This window comes from Megachile rotundata, chromosome 4, assembly GCF_050947335.1.
Source record: "Megachile rotundata isolate GNS110a chromosome 4, iyMegRotu1, whole genome shotgun sequence".
In the NCBI taxonomy this organism is placed as follows: domain Eukaryota; kingdom Metazoa; phylum Arthropoda; class Insecta; order Hymenoptera; family Megachilidae; genus Megachile; species Megachile rotundata.
In genome coordinates, this window is record NC_134986.1 from 9343810 (window position 1) to 9358688 (window position 14879).

General features: G+C 37.8%; 1 protein-coding gene and 1 long non-coding RNA gene across 5 annotated transcripts in view; one reads left to right on the forward strand and one right to left on the reverse strand.

Annotated features, from left to right (window-relative positions):
* The window catches only part of nmo (serine/threonine-protein kinase nemo), a 210611-nt gene extending 197350 nt beyond the window's left edge, over positions 1–13261 (forward strand). For 2 of the 4 annotated variants that reach the window (XM_076530661.1, XM_076530658.1), the window contains exon 10: positions 7752–13261. In XM_076530661.1, the coding sequence (XP_076386776.1) occupies positions 7752–7806 (55 nt within the window). In that variant the 3' untranslated portion in view covers positions 7807–13261. Of the gene's footprint in view, positions 1–7505 lie in introns of all 4 variants that reach the window. The other 2 variants (XM_076530660.1, XM_076530659.1) reach the window with 2 other exon arrangements.
* LOC143264266 (uncharacterized) overlaps positions 1–14879 on the reverse strand; it is a 128632-nt gene that overhangs the window by 83018 nt on the left and 30735 nt on the right. The window lies entirely within an intron of this gene.

A 14879-nucleotide genomic window follows, 5' to 3' on the forward strand; every position in this document is an offset into this window, starting at 1 on the left:
GAATCTTTTATAGCTGTTTCGTAAAGCATCAACGTTATGAACATAGATGAACGTAGCTTTATTTTGAACATTATTTATGATCATTAGAAGAGATATTCATGATCATCATCTCTTTTGACATTATGAGTGTGAATGTATATAGGGGATCATTTTTGACATTGACTAAAAATGTTCATGAATATTGTATCATTTTTAACGTTGACTAAAAATGTTCATGAATATTGTATCATTTTTAACATTGACTAAAAATGTTCATGAATGTTGTATCATTCTTATCATTGACTAAAAATGTTCTTCAATATAGTATCATTTTTAACGTTGACTAAAAATGTTCATGAATATAGTATCACTTTTAACATCATGGTAATTGATGAATATATTATGAACATTATAAGTGTTTATAAGTAGAGGATCATTTTTAACATCAAGTAAAAATGTTGATGAACATAGTATCATTTTTAATAAACATGTTAGTTGAATGTATCATTATGAACATTATGAGTGTTCATAAGTAGAGGATCATTTTTAACATCAAGTAAAAATGTTGATGAACATAGTATCATTTTTAATAAACATGTTAGTTGAATGTATCATTATGACCATTATGAGTGTTCATAAGCAGAAGATCATTTTTAACATCAAGTAAAAATGTTGATGAACATAGTATCATTTTTAATAAACATGTTAGTTGAATGTATCATTATGAACATTATGAGTGTTCATAAGTAGAGGATCATTTTTAACATCAAGTAAAAATGTTGATGAATATAGTATCATTTTTTATAAACATGTTAGTTGAATGTATCATTATGAACATTATGAGTGTTCATAAGTAGAGGATCATTTTTAACATCAAGTAAAAATGTTGATGAATATAGTATCATTTTTTATAAACATGTTAGTTGAATGTATCATTATGAACATTATGAGTGTTCATAAGTAGAGGATCATTTTTAACATCAAGTAAAAATGTTCATGAATATAGTATCATTTTTTATAAACATGTTAGTTGAATGTATCATTATGAATGTATCATTATAAGTGTTTATAAGCAGAGGATCAATTTCAACATCAGTTAAAAATGTTAATGACTATAGTATCAATTTTTACAATCATAGTAGTTGAATGTATAATTATGAACATTATGAATGTTCATAAGCAGAGGATCATTTTCAACATCACTTAAAAATGTTGATTAATATAATATCATTTTTAAGATCGATTAAAAGTGTCGACGAATATGGTACCATTTTTAACATTACATATGTGAATGAATGTGGACTTTTAACATCATGAAACTTAATAAACATAACATTTCGAACAACGGTTATTAACGAATAGTATCATTTTGACCATTACGAGCGATAATGAATATCACGTTCAACATGAAGTAATAAATAGCTCCGTTTGATCGAATTGAAAATTGCGCTGCACAAAAGGCTTGCAGGTTTCGAAAATACGATTGTTAATAACACGAAAGTCCCACGCGAATATTTTCCCGATATTTATTCGAGTAAGAACAAATGGAAGTCGAATGCAGAGATCGAAAATGATCAAAGACTGGTCGCTGGTGCGTTTACGTTCGTGAATCATTGTGAAAGTGGTACTTGTAAATAACGCTTGAAACGAGCGCTTTGTCGGACGCAAGGAGTGTAAGAAGGCCTGATCAACCATGCAGCCTTCAGTTGAAAGATTTCGCGAACAATCGCGATTTAATCGATAATCGAGGAAAAAGTCTCGAGAGAGTATAGCCCGGGGAACGCGTGGTGTAAGTTGAATTCAGAGAATCGAGATAACCCCTTGAATCTGGGTGAATATGACCCGTTGGCACAATGACCGTAATCCAGAGACGGAATTCTTCCGATTTTTCTTTTCCGTTGCAGTTATGTCCGGTCATCGAGAAAAATCGATCAAGCGAGTGCAATTCACGCAAACACGGACCGGTCTTTCCTTTCCGATCGGTCTCTGCTGCCACGAAGAGATTTTTGCTTTTTCATTATTTTTACGCTTCTTTTATTTTCTGTTGTTGTTTTTTTTTTTGTCTCTTTTGTTTGTTTGTTTCAATTTTTGGTTCACTCTCTTCTGCGAAGGTCGTGTTACGGTGTACAATGGTAGACGATATCGCGAGGCTGAAGAGGCATTTTTTTCGGACTCTTTTTTCGGTCGAACGGCACTATAGCGCGATTACTGTCATTTCGCCAAATTTGGGACGCGTTTCGATGGGAATTTGCTTTGCCAATAGAAAGTTAACCGACGTTGCGAGCACTGACGTAATTGGGACTTTTCACTTCGGCAACTGGGGAGATTTATTGACTTTGGAATTTCACATTTAACATCTTCGAAATGGAAGAAATTTGGAGAAGTTTCAAATTTCTACAAATTTGAGAATTTTAGAAAATTTCGTAATTTACGAAAATTGAGATTTTCAGAAATTATTTAATTGACAAAATGGTTGCGAGCACTGACGTAATTGGGACTTTTCACTTCGGTAACTGGGGAGATTTATTGACTTTGGAATTTCACATTTAACATCTTCGAAATGGAAGAAATTTGGAGAAGTTTCAAATTTCTACAAATTTGAGAATTTTGGAAAATTTCGTAATTTGAGATTTTCAGAAATTAGACAATTGATCATATGTTAAATTAGCAAATTGAATAATTTAGAAATTAGAAAGTTACGAAATTTTAAGAATGAAAAAATTTCCAAGTTTCTTCCACATTTCGTTGGTCCAACCTCCGTCCTTGCTTGCGTCAACGTCCGTGAATACACGCCCGTTAATAATTTCTGTCCGCATCTTTTCCTCGAAATTTGTAAAAAGACCGGGGCTAACGACGTCGTTCCCGCCGCGTACACCGAAGCGTCGCGACGCCCGTTCTCGCGACATTGCTTTTTTCAAAGTCCAGGAATAACTTCGGTGAAATAGGGGTGGGTGGCCGCGAAAGAAGATAGTCCTTTTTCAACCGTGCTTTGTTTCCGTGCTATTTCCGAGGAATTTGGCAAAGCAAAGACCGTGCACAGTTGAAATAGAAACTGTTTCGCGCGTGGGATTCGTGGTGCGAAGAAGAAAACAGTCGTCCCTTGTGTGGGAGTCAAATTGTGGTGCAAATTTCGTGGTGCACTTTCCAACAACGTTCGTGAATCAGACTAAGAATTTTTCTTGCTGCTACTTTTGGGATATGCTGACAGTAACATTTGTTTGAGAAGCTGTTGTAAGTTAACTGGGTGTAACGTGATTAAGATACTATCAGTTTTATGGTTGATAAAGACTTAAGCACTTAGTGGACCGAAATTAGGAGAAGTTTAAGGAGGATCTGGATAATTAGTAAAATTACTGGACCAATTAGGAAGAGCCTAAGGAGGACCAAAAGTAATCTACAGTGATTTGAGAAGAGCCTAAGGAAGCCTGGGATCTTAGAATCGTCTTAAAGAGATCTTAGTAAACAGCCTGAGGAACTTTGGGTAATCTTGGAATGATCCTGATGAAATCGTAGGATGAACCTAAAAGGGCTGTAGAAGTCGTAGAATGATCCTAATGAAATCGTAAGGAAAATCTAAAAGAAATGTATGGAGGTCTTAGAATGATCATAGGGAGATCCTAAGAAGAATCTAACAGAAATGTAGGGAGGTCATAAAATGATCATGGAGAGATCCTGAGAAGAATCTAACAGAAATGTAGGGAGGTCCGAATGATCATAAAGAGATCCTAGGAAGAATAAAGACAATTGAGGCAGACTCTAAAATCCTAAGGAGATCCTAGGAAGAACACAAAGAGAATCCAGAGAGATCCTAGAATTACCCTAAGAAGATCCCAGGTGGAAACTTAAGGAGAATCCAGGTAGACCCTGGAATGAAATTAAGGAGATCCTAGGAAGATCCTGAAAAGAACCTTGAGACAAGTAGCCTCTGACTTAGACACTTATGTCCTGAATCTACATCCACATATTTAATTTGCATGTGTCCCTACAATAAAGCCCTAAATATGTACCGCAATACCCCAAAAATAACATAAACATCACAAGAAGAATTTTTAACATTACGAGTGTGAATGAATAGTATCTAACTCAGCCGCTATCCCAAACATAATTAAATCTAACCCCAAAAGTAACAGCAAGATAAACTCTGAAATTCGCACAGAATTACCCCACAGGCTTCATTAAAGAAAGAAAAATGAAGCAGAACGAAGTAAATCTCGATCGAAACGGCGAACGAAAATGAAAAGAGGAGTAAAGAGAAGAAAATGAATGGAAAAGAACGCGTGTGCGGAATGGCGATTAAACGGCCGGCTGTCACACATGCTGACAGCTGCATGGAAATCAGACGAAGCATTTTTTTGGTTGTTTTTTTGTTAAGCTCCAGACCTGTCGGTCGCATCCCTCTTCCGTTATCTTCCCGGCAAACGTAGAATTTGAAGAGTCGAGGTTCTCGCGTGTACCTTGTCTCGATTGTTTCGATATTGTTCGCTCGAGATTGATTCGAGCGCGACAAATTCGCGACTCTTCGAATCGATCGTCACGAGAACGCAGAGCGTTTCCTCGCTCCGAGAATTGCCGACACTTTTTTCGAAGCTAGTCCGAATAGAACGATTCATTTTCATTCTGCGATTTGCTCGAGCTTGTATTTCACTCAGCCTGGGTTAGTTACGTTCACACGATAGATTGAACGTGTAGAAGTATGCAGATACAATCGGGGCCGTATGTGCATTTATAGTCTTATCGAACACGTAGTGTACGATGGATGATCTAATTATTTTCTGCAAATTTGCTGTAATGTCGACCTTTTTCTTGTTCAAAGAAAATACAAAACTTCACTAGCATGACCCATATGAATTTTTTATATTTACATTACCTTTTGAGAAATGTCTTCTTTAGTGGAACTGTATACCTTCACTGTATACTTTTTAATTTTATATGATAGTAAGATGAATTCGTTTGAAAGTCAAGACAAATGCATTCATTTATATGACTGTGATCTGCAGAACTTAGCAAAGAAATTAAACATATTAGACAGTATACTTCTTTCATCGACCATGTAAAAAATAATATTTCAGTAAACTAATTTACTGATGCATAAACACATCATGGCTTGAGAATAGTTGACTCAGGTTAACACATTAAATTGCAGTTAAATGATTCCATATAAGACGGACTATAACTATACTTATTCAAGCTACATATGATCATATCTTACTGATCATATCAAGCTACGTATGATCCTAATCATATCAGTAACACACTATTAGTAACTAAAGTTTGAAATAAAATTTCTGTTCCCTCAAAATTAACATATTACCACATTGAATATAATATAGAGTTAAAAATAGTGATCTGAAGATAATTGATCATCCAGCGTACTTTCAATAGTACAGCCTTAATCCCAATGCCAACGAAAGAGAAGTTCGCGTCCTATTTCTTTTCCCATCCGTTCCCATTGCGAATGTTATCATACGAATGTTTGCTTTCATTCACACCACATTCATATCACTCCATGTTTAAATTGCCTTCCTCTCACTGATCGTATTCGAAATTTTCGAGACGCACTGCTGCCACTCGTTGACGATGCTGCCCTGTAACAACTGCCATTTAATAATCCCCATAATGTTCAGTCGACGAAACTCCAAGTGCCATTCAAACGAATACTTTCAGCAATATTGATCGAACGGAACAGTCTTTTCTTTTGCCTTTTTTTATTATCGAGGACGTTGGCGTAACTAGGACTTTTGCTGAGGAATCGGGTCAGAAATATTGGGTCTACTAGGTGGTAGGTGTTGAAGGTATTTTTGGGTATTTGGGATTTTAGAAAGGTGGAGAATTGGGGGATTTGGGGAATTGGGAAATGGGGGTTGTGAAATTGGAAATTTGGGAATAGGGGATTTAGGAGTTGGGGAGTTTGGGAATTGGGGCTTTGGGAATTGGAGATTTGGGAATTGGGGATTTTGGGAATTGGAAATGTGGGAACTGGGGATTTGGGAATTAGGGATTTGGAAATGGGGATTTGGGAATTGGGGATTTGGGAATTGGGGATTTTGGGAATTGGAAATGTGGAAGCTGGGGATTTGGGAATTGGGGATTTGGGAATTGGGGATTTGGGAATTGGGGATTTAGGAACTGGGGATTTTGGGAATTGGAAATATGGGAACTGGGGATTTGGGAATTGGGGATTTGGGAGTTGGGAATTTTGGGAATTGGAAATGTGGGAACTGGGGATTTGGGAATTGGGGATTTGGGAGTTGGGAATTTTGGGAATTGGAAATATGGGAACTGGGGATTTGGGAATTGGGGATTTTGGGAATTGGAAATATGGGAACTGGGGATTTGGGAATTAGGGATTTGGGAATGGGGATTTGGGAATTGGGGATTTGGGAATTGGGGATTATGGGAATTGGAAATGTGGAAGCTGGGGATTTGGGAATTGGGGATTTAGGAATTGGGGATTTTGGGAATTGGAAATATGGGAACTGGGGATTTGGGAACTGGGGATTTGGGAATTGGGGATTTGGGAGTTGGGAATTTTGGGAATTGGAAATATGGGAACTGGGGATTTGGGAATTGGGGATTTTGGGAATTGGAAATATGGGAACTGGGGATTTGGGAATTAGGGATTTGGGAATGGGGATTTGGGAATTGGGGATTTGGGAATTGGGGATTATGGGAATTGGAAATGTGGAAGCTGGGGATTTGGGAATTGGGGATTTAGGAATTGGGGATTTTGGTAATTGGAAATATGGGAACTGGGGATTTGGGAATTGGGGATTTGGGAGTTGGGAATTTTGGGAATTGGAAATGTGGGAACTGGAGATTTGGGAATTGGGGATTTTGGGAATTGGAAATATGGGAACTGGGGATTTGGGAATTGGGGATTTGGGAGTTGGGAATTTTGGGAATTGGAAATGTGGAAACTGGGGATTATGGAATTGGAGATTTGGGTATTAGGGATTTAGAAGTTGGGAGATTTGAGAATTGGGGAATTTGGGAATTGGGGATGTGGAAACTGGGGATTATGGAATTGGAAATTTAGGAATTGGGGATTTAGGAATTAGAGAATTAGGAGTTGGAGACCTGAGAATTCAGGGTTTAGATCTTAGGAATTTCATAATTGAAGACTTAGGAATTAGAGATTTGAGAATTAGAAATTTTAAAACTAACAAAACAAAAATTCAAGAATTAACGATTTGAATATTTTAGAACATAAAAATATAAAATTTGAAGAATTAGAAATCAGATTGTACCTAGTTACGCCATTGTTCACGAAGCACTTTGCACTTTCGTCGTGTACATTTCGTCTCTCGCATTGAATTCAAATCTCTGCATCCTCTTGTCGTCGAGCCAACGATCCAGCAGTCGAATAAATTGAGCAGAAGATACGTTTCTGTCGCGAAGAAAAGATACGAATGAAAGATCGTTGGCTGGACGAAGTTCGACCGAGGGGCTTGGTAAGAAGAATCGTTCGAAAATACTCGCGAGGATGAATCACATGATTTGACCGGAAATACTGATGTCTGTTGCAGAAATGTTACCAAGTCCCCGGTCCGGTGTTCGTACGGAACACGGCACACCGGAGATTTGAAAGTAGCTACTACTTCTACTACTACTACTACTACTACTACACCTCTGTTTCTCCCGCAAGTGAACGAAGTTGTTACGAGCCGGGTAACGAGCAAACGAAAACGGAACCGAACCGAACCGAACGAAACACAGACCCGTTTCTATCTTCTAAATGGCAACCACTAATGATCTGTTCGTACGACTTGCAGCTCCACGGTGGCTCATCCCTCGGAACTGCCACCCTCCCCTCACCAATGGGAATGAAAAAAGTATGAATTAGAATACCTTCTCGAAGAACGCGAGAACAACGCACGAAGGACGACGAGATTGTTCGCTACACGCGAAGACAACTCGCGAACGGATACCGCGACAGCCTGAAGAGCGAGCAAGAGAGACCAGAGTATATATTAAATGTACAGACGGAAGAGAAAGGGAGAGAGAGAAACGAACACGAAAACCGGAAGACGAGCAAGCACGAGGATGGAAGGTACTCGCGGAGAAGAGCCAAGAGAGACAATAGACTGCCGAAGCAAATTGAAGCCTCAATTTTCGACTAGCCGATATATATATACATAGACCGTATATGTATATAGATATCTATATAAATATAGATTATATACATACACTTGCTGTAAACGAGAGCGAATGCGCACCAAGAAGAGAAACACCCATCCGATAAAAAAGAAATGGACGAAGAACGGGTGACGAGTAGAACCGTATCGGTTTCGAGGGATACGAGCTTTCATGAAGCCGAGAACACGACGAACATGAAGAAGACGAGGAGCCAGAGGAGATTACGTGTACGCGTTAGCTTGTAAGCGAGGGTCGATTAGACGGGCCAGTCTTCTTTGTATTTTTCTTTTCGTTTCCTTTTAGATTTTACACGATCTATCTGTATATGTGTACACACACGCGCACGCGCGCGCGAATACTCTCTTTGCCGCACCGTTTCTAATCGAATTTCCCGCCAAACGGAACAATCGCGGCCAGATTCGACGATCCTTTCCTCGTCCTCTCTTTACCCTTGCTTTTTTCTTCGATCGACCACGATTTAAGCGTACTCGAAACCGTTCAAACGTCTCTGTGGACTTATCTAACGCTTTGTGTACACTCGGCTATAACGTTTCCTTTGGTTAATAATCGGTATGGGGTGAAGTCGCTCTACGAACTAATGCGCAGTCATTGATTATACGTGATAATTATGCGCAGTAAAGTTATTACGATTTATAATAGCGTACTCGTTGTGTGCACGTTTACTGCGCATATTTATTATTTCTACTTATCGACTGCGCATGGTTATTATTTTCCGTTATCGACTGCGCTTGTATTTCGCGGTGGAGGACACAGTCAAGGTCGTTCTGAAATTTTACGCATTTTTAAGAGCGATCTTGAAACGAGCTTGTCAGTGGTCGGGTTTTAGCGAATGTCGTTTTAGAGTATTAAATACGTAATTTATGTTGACATTATTTGCAGTTGCAGCTTGGTCATGCTATTATATCAATTTTATAGTATAATAAATGTCACGGGATGAATTCGTACGTGCGAGCAGAAGTGTAGAATAAACTTTGTTCTCTAGAGTATTTTCAAGAATTTCATACATAACTGATTATTGAAATTTGTGTACTGTTCATACATTAATGTACAAATATTTAGCTGGAAGACTAATTTGAATGTAGAGCTTAGGTGAAATAATAATCCACACTTCAATTTATCCTGGTACATGTACCTTAAAATTGATATAAAAAATTGAGTAAATTGTGACTGTGAGTGAGTAAAATATACATTACGAGTTTAATATTGTATCTATCAAACACCGTCTTTATTATAATCAAAACATTAGTTATGATAAAGTGATGTACATCGAACAAATTGTATACCCGAAGACAAGCTGAACGGAAGGTTAAGTAGAATAGTGAATATAACTGTTACCACCCTCTCTAAAAGAAGTTGATGTTATAACCAAGTGTACCAAGTGTAATTTTTGTAACCTTAACAGAAAATCTAAGGTTGAACCGATTAGAGTTTGAACTTATGGGATGTGTCTCGTAAGCGGTGTGCTCTTCTGTGATCGGAGAAGATACGTGTAAAAGAAGAACAGTGAATGTTCGGATCTCGAAGAACACTCAGAATGTTTCTTTCACGGAAGATGTCTTCGGTCGTGCTAAATCGTTTGAAGAACTGTAACGCGACTTAATTGTAAGAATTAAAGAGAAAAGCAATCGGTAAAGAAACGAGAAGAATCGCGAATTAGAGAATGGTGAGCGTTTATTTTTTATTTATCGAACAGGGCTTGAGCCTGTGTGATCTCGATCGTTATCGACGGAGGAAGTCGTTCAGGGGGCCTCGAAGCAACGTTCCGGGCAAAAAACACCCCAAGTTCTCTGACCCAGGGAAATCTTCGGACCGAAGATTCTAGGAATCGCGCGGATTTCTAGGTACACGATAGATCACACGATTTATTCCAATAAATATTTGCACTGCCGACGAATCGTGGCGAGCGCGACGGTATCGTGAACAAGAGGAAGTTCGAGAGGATCCATCGTTCGAATCGTCCGGAGTCGTCGTCTTTTTGACGTAGATCAATAATTTTAGTTTAATTTCGAAAGCTGCGTATGTGTGTAAGCGCTTCCGTGCGAGATCTCGCTTTCATTTCACGTTTTAACGATCGAATCGGCCTCTCCGATGTCTGAAATGCGAATAACCATTTATGTCTCTGCGATAGCTGTTCCTGTCATCGCGAAAATTATCGTTTCGCAATGTATCATTTTTGGATCAGAAAAGTTAGCTCGTGTTAAATTGTCTTTCGTTCTCTATCGAGACAAAATTTTGTCGAGATGGTCTACAGATTATGGTTGCAGTTCAGACGCGTCTCGAGGTCGAGAAAATGGCGCACGATACCCGTAATTACGTTCTGAGTGTGATTTTAGTTTAAGAGACTTTAGGTAGCCAGTAGATTTTCACGAGGAAATACCGTAGGAGCGTAGGTAGCGATTTAAGTAACGTAGCAACTCGACGACGCTCGTTTCGTTCTGTAAAGAACAACAAAATGGATAAGCAACGCATGTGTTCTCTTTTTTACGCAGACTCAACTGATTTCTACTACGATCTAATTAACACGTATCACACGAACACACGCATACACACATGTATATGTAATCGTTTTAAGTACTTGTAGGGAAATTTTGAGTATCGGGATGAAAGGGGAACGATACCTTCGCGACCAGCGACACGAAAAGACGCACTTTTCAAACGATCGATCGTGATCGCCGTTTTTATCGACATAGACGGTGTTAATCGAACACGCGGAAAAATATTGTCGATACGAATTGTCCTTTCGCGTGTGCAGCACACGATTTTGCTCTCTGCATTGGGATTTTTGCGAGTCGACTGCTGTAGGGGATGTTGGTTACACGAGTTTTCGAGGTTTGAACTTTTTTCAATTTTGCCTAATACATATTTACATATTTCTGGTTAAATTCCAGTTGCTGATTCTTATATTTTCAAATTTTCAAGTGCTCCAATTCCTACATGAATTTCTAAATTTTCTGATTCTTCGTCTGCAGATTTTTCAGTCCATAAATTTACAAATTTACAAATGCTCAAATTCACAAATTCCCGAATTCCCAGTCTTTCAAGTCCTAACTCTAAATTTTCAGATATTTTAACCCTTAATTACAGTAGAACCTCGATATTTTCCTGCGCCAGGGGCTGCGCAGGTACAAAGATTAGAAATACATAATTTTACACGACTTTTGCGTGTCATCGTTTAATTCTAAAACCTAATAACCTAAGAACTTTATCGAGAGACCACGACCTCTACAGCACTCGACGTCTACGCGATTGCGATAAAAATTATGTCGGTGTCTAACGAAGCGCGTGTTGTAATTTTTCGCTGAACGTTGAAACGTTGCGACGTGGTACAACCCTCTTTTTGTAATTAATATACGATCCGTTTCCGGTAGCGGTCCCGTCATTTGTAAATAGATCTCATCGCGTTCACCGTGTACATACGCTAAGTAGCTCATGAACTGAATCACCACCGCAATTTGCAATTGTAAAAAGGCGCAGCAGTTGAATTTCCTTGGTGTCTAACCACGAACGAAACCTTTATCGTACACCGTTGTACGAAGTTACAAAAAATTACAAATATTGTTGATGAGAACGACAAATGAAAGCTCGGCGTTGTTAGACACGACGGAAATTAAAACAAACAATTCCCCATGTACCACGAACACTTTCGACGAAACGGTTTCCCTTATCGCCGTTCGCTTTTAGAATTTTAATCAACGATTCGTCGAACATTTTTCACGTTTCCTTTTAACATTGAATTTTTATGATAATTTTTAACGATACCCGCGCGGACGTAAAAGGTGTTTTATCGTAGATTCGTTTTTACGTCTCGAACTCTTTTATCATTTCCCCGAAAGTTGTTCGCGAATCTTATCGGTTAATTGATTAAAAAACGAGGAGAGAAAGGAAGGAGGTACTTGTCTGTTTACAACTCGAGGCGATAAGTGTTGAAAGATTTTTCGTCGAAAGTTTCGCAACGATTCGATTCGCGGTTTAATTAGTTGCAGCGAATGAACGAAAACGAAGAGAAAGAAAAATTGAAGATAAGTGATTGGCTGCGTGTAGCTTGGTTGACTTCTGTAAGAAAGCGATTCGGGAGAAGGGGACTTTCATCTGCTGCAGTTTTATTTTTCTACGATCGAGTTTAATTTTGTAATCGCTTTCGAATTTTTCAGCATCTCTTGTTTGACGCTGTAGGATTCAGTTTCGCGTTGTTTGACGCTGTAGAATTTAGTATCGCTTTTAAATCTTTTAAATTTAATATTCGACGCTTTATGCTTTTTGACGTTTTCAAATTTTACATTATGTTATTCGACGCTTTCGAATTTAAAATTACATTATTTTGATCTCATCCGATCTCTGTAAATTCAACGTTGTCTCAATTAGCTTTGAATATAAAATAAACCCAGTTTCCCCTACGTTGTCAGATACAGGAGTCAACTCGGAATGAATGAGAAGAGTGCACGAGTGTTTGGAATTAATGTTTCCTATTAAACGAAAAAACAAAAAGATAATATGTAGATGATTACTTAAACGAGACTTGTAAATAACGTAGCTCACTGTAGCTGGTCAGTTGGGCATTTGAAAGATACACGAAACAAACAAATAAAAAAAAAAGCAAGTACATGAAGCAAGAGAGAAAGTAAAGGAAATACAAGAAGGGTCGATCGCCCTCTGAACCTTTACGCCTTGCGTTGTAAAATGTACACGATATTTCTTTTTTTCTTTTGTTTGTTTATCACGTCGATCGTTTCGACATCGAGAAATAAAATACTTGGAGGCTAGGTGATAACTCGTAAATCGTAAGGTAAACTACGTATAAATAGATAACGTGTAATTAAGCGACAAGATTTGAAACTCCACGTATACTACACACTAGCGAATATTGCCTTCATTATGGAAAAGTGGCTGGCACCGAGATGCACCAAACAAAATAAAGTTGCTACGGATAAATGAAGATTAAAAAAAAAAGTAAAGAAAAAAAAAACGATTGAAAAAACGGTGGTTCTCTTGTCTCCGATATGGCACGTCACTTATCGTCACCTTCGTAATCACTTCCTTTAACCGTTTCTTTCTTTTCTCGTTCTTTTCAGTTTCTTTTTGCTTGCTGCTGGTCGAAATGTTTCTTTCAGGTACTCGCACCGTTTTAACTTCGACATCGGACGACGTTTTGCTTACTTTCTTTTCGTTTCGGCAGGGGACAGACGTTCGCCAGTTTTGTACGGTTTTAGAAAGTTTCTACGGTTTTATTGATGTGCGCTTGTACGATTTTGTTTTAGGGGATCGTTAGAGGATGAAGGATCAGTACTTTTTCAAATTTTACAGTTTTTTAATTAGTTTTGCAGTTGTCAGAATTTCTAAATTCTTGGATTTTTACTTGTTACAATTTTCAGAATGACCAATTTCTAAATTCCCCAATTTCTAAATCCTTCAATTCCAATTGCCTCAATTTCTAAATTCCCCAATTCTAATTGTCTCCAATTTCTAAATTTCCAAATTCAAATTATTCCAAATTTCTAAATTCCCCAATTTCAATTCTCCCCAATTTCTAAATCCTTCAATTTCAATTGCCTCAATTCCAATTGTGCCAATTTCTAAATTCCCCAATTCCAATTATTTCAAATTTCTAAATTCCCCAATTCCAATTATTTCAAATTTCTAAATTCCCCAATTCTAATTCTTCCAAATTTCTAAATTCCCCAATTCCAATTCTCCCGAATTTCTAAATTCCCCAATTCCAATTCTTCCGAATTTCTAAATTCCCCAATTCCAATTCTCCCGAATTTCTAAATCCCCCAATTCTAATTCTTCCGAATTTCTAAATTCTCCAATTCCAATTCTCTCCAATTCCTAAATTCCCCAATTCCAATTCTTCCAAATTTCTAAATCCCCAATTCCAATTCTCCCGAATTTCTAAATCCCCCAATTCTAATTCTTCCGAATTTCTAAATTCTCCAATTCCTAAATTCCCCAATTCCAATTCCACCCAATTTCTAAATTCCCCAATTCTAATTCTCCCGAATTTCTAAATCTCCCAATTCCAATTGTCCCAATTTCTAAATTCCCCATTTCCAATTGTCCCAATTTCTAAATTCCCCAATTCCAATTCTCCCAAATTTCTAAATTCCCCAATTCCACTTATTCCAAATTTGAAAATTCCGAATCTCAAAATTTTCATTTTCTTTCCCTTTCTCGTCATTCATAAAAGAATATTCCTCACTCCCTTATTATTCATAAAACTACTTCTTTCCCTCCCCTCTTGTTTATAAAAATAATCCTTCATTCTTGTTCATAAAAATATTCCTTCCGTCTTGTTAGTAAAAATATTCCTTTCTCTTTCATCCTGTACATAAAAATAATTCTTCCCCTTCCTTTCTGTTCATAAAAATCCTTCCCCTTCTGTCGTTCATAAAAATCCTTCCGCTCCTGTCGTTCATAAAAATATTCCTCTCCGTTATTTAAAAAGAAAGCAATCGAAGTAGTAAACAATTTAAAAAATGCTTACATCAGTAAGATATTAAAAGAGAATTAATTTTCACAATTCGAATAAAGACGAGTTTAAATAGAATTAAGAGGTAGAAAATATCGACGTTCTGTCCCCTAGGAATAAAAAATTGATTGAATTCGTTATTTGCACGCACACACGAACACAGAGAGAGAGCCAGGGGCCAAACGACGAGGCAAGAGGGACGCGATTTTCGTGTCCTTTTCGAAACGATCGAAGAAGCCAAGCACCTTTCCACCTTTCGCAATTCGAAGGTGCGACA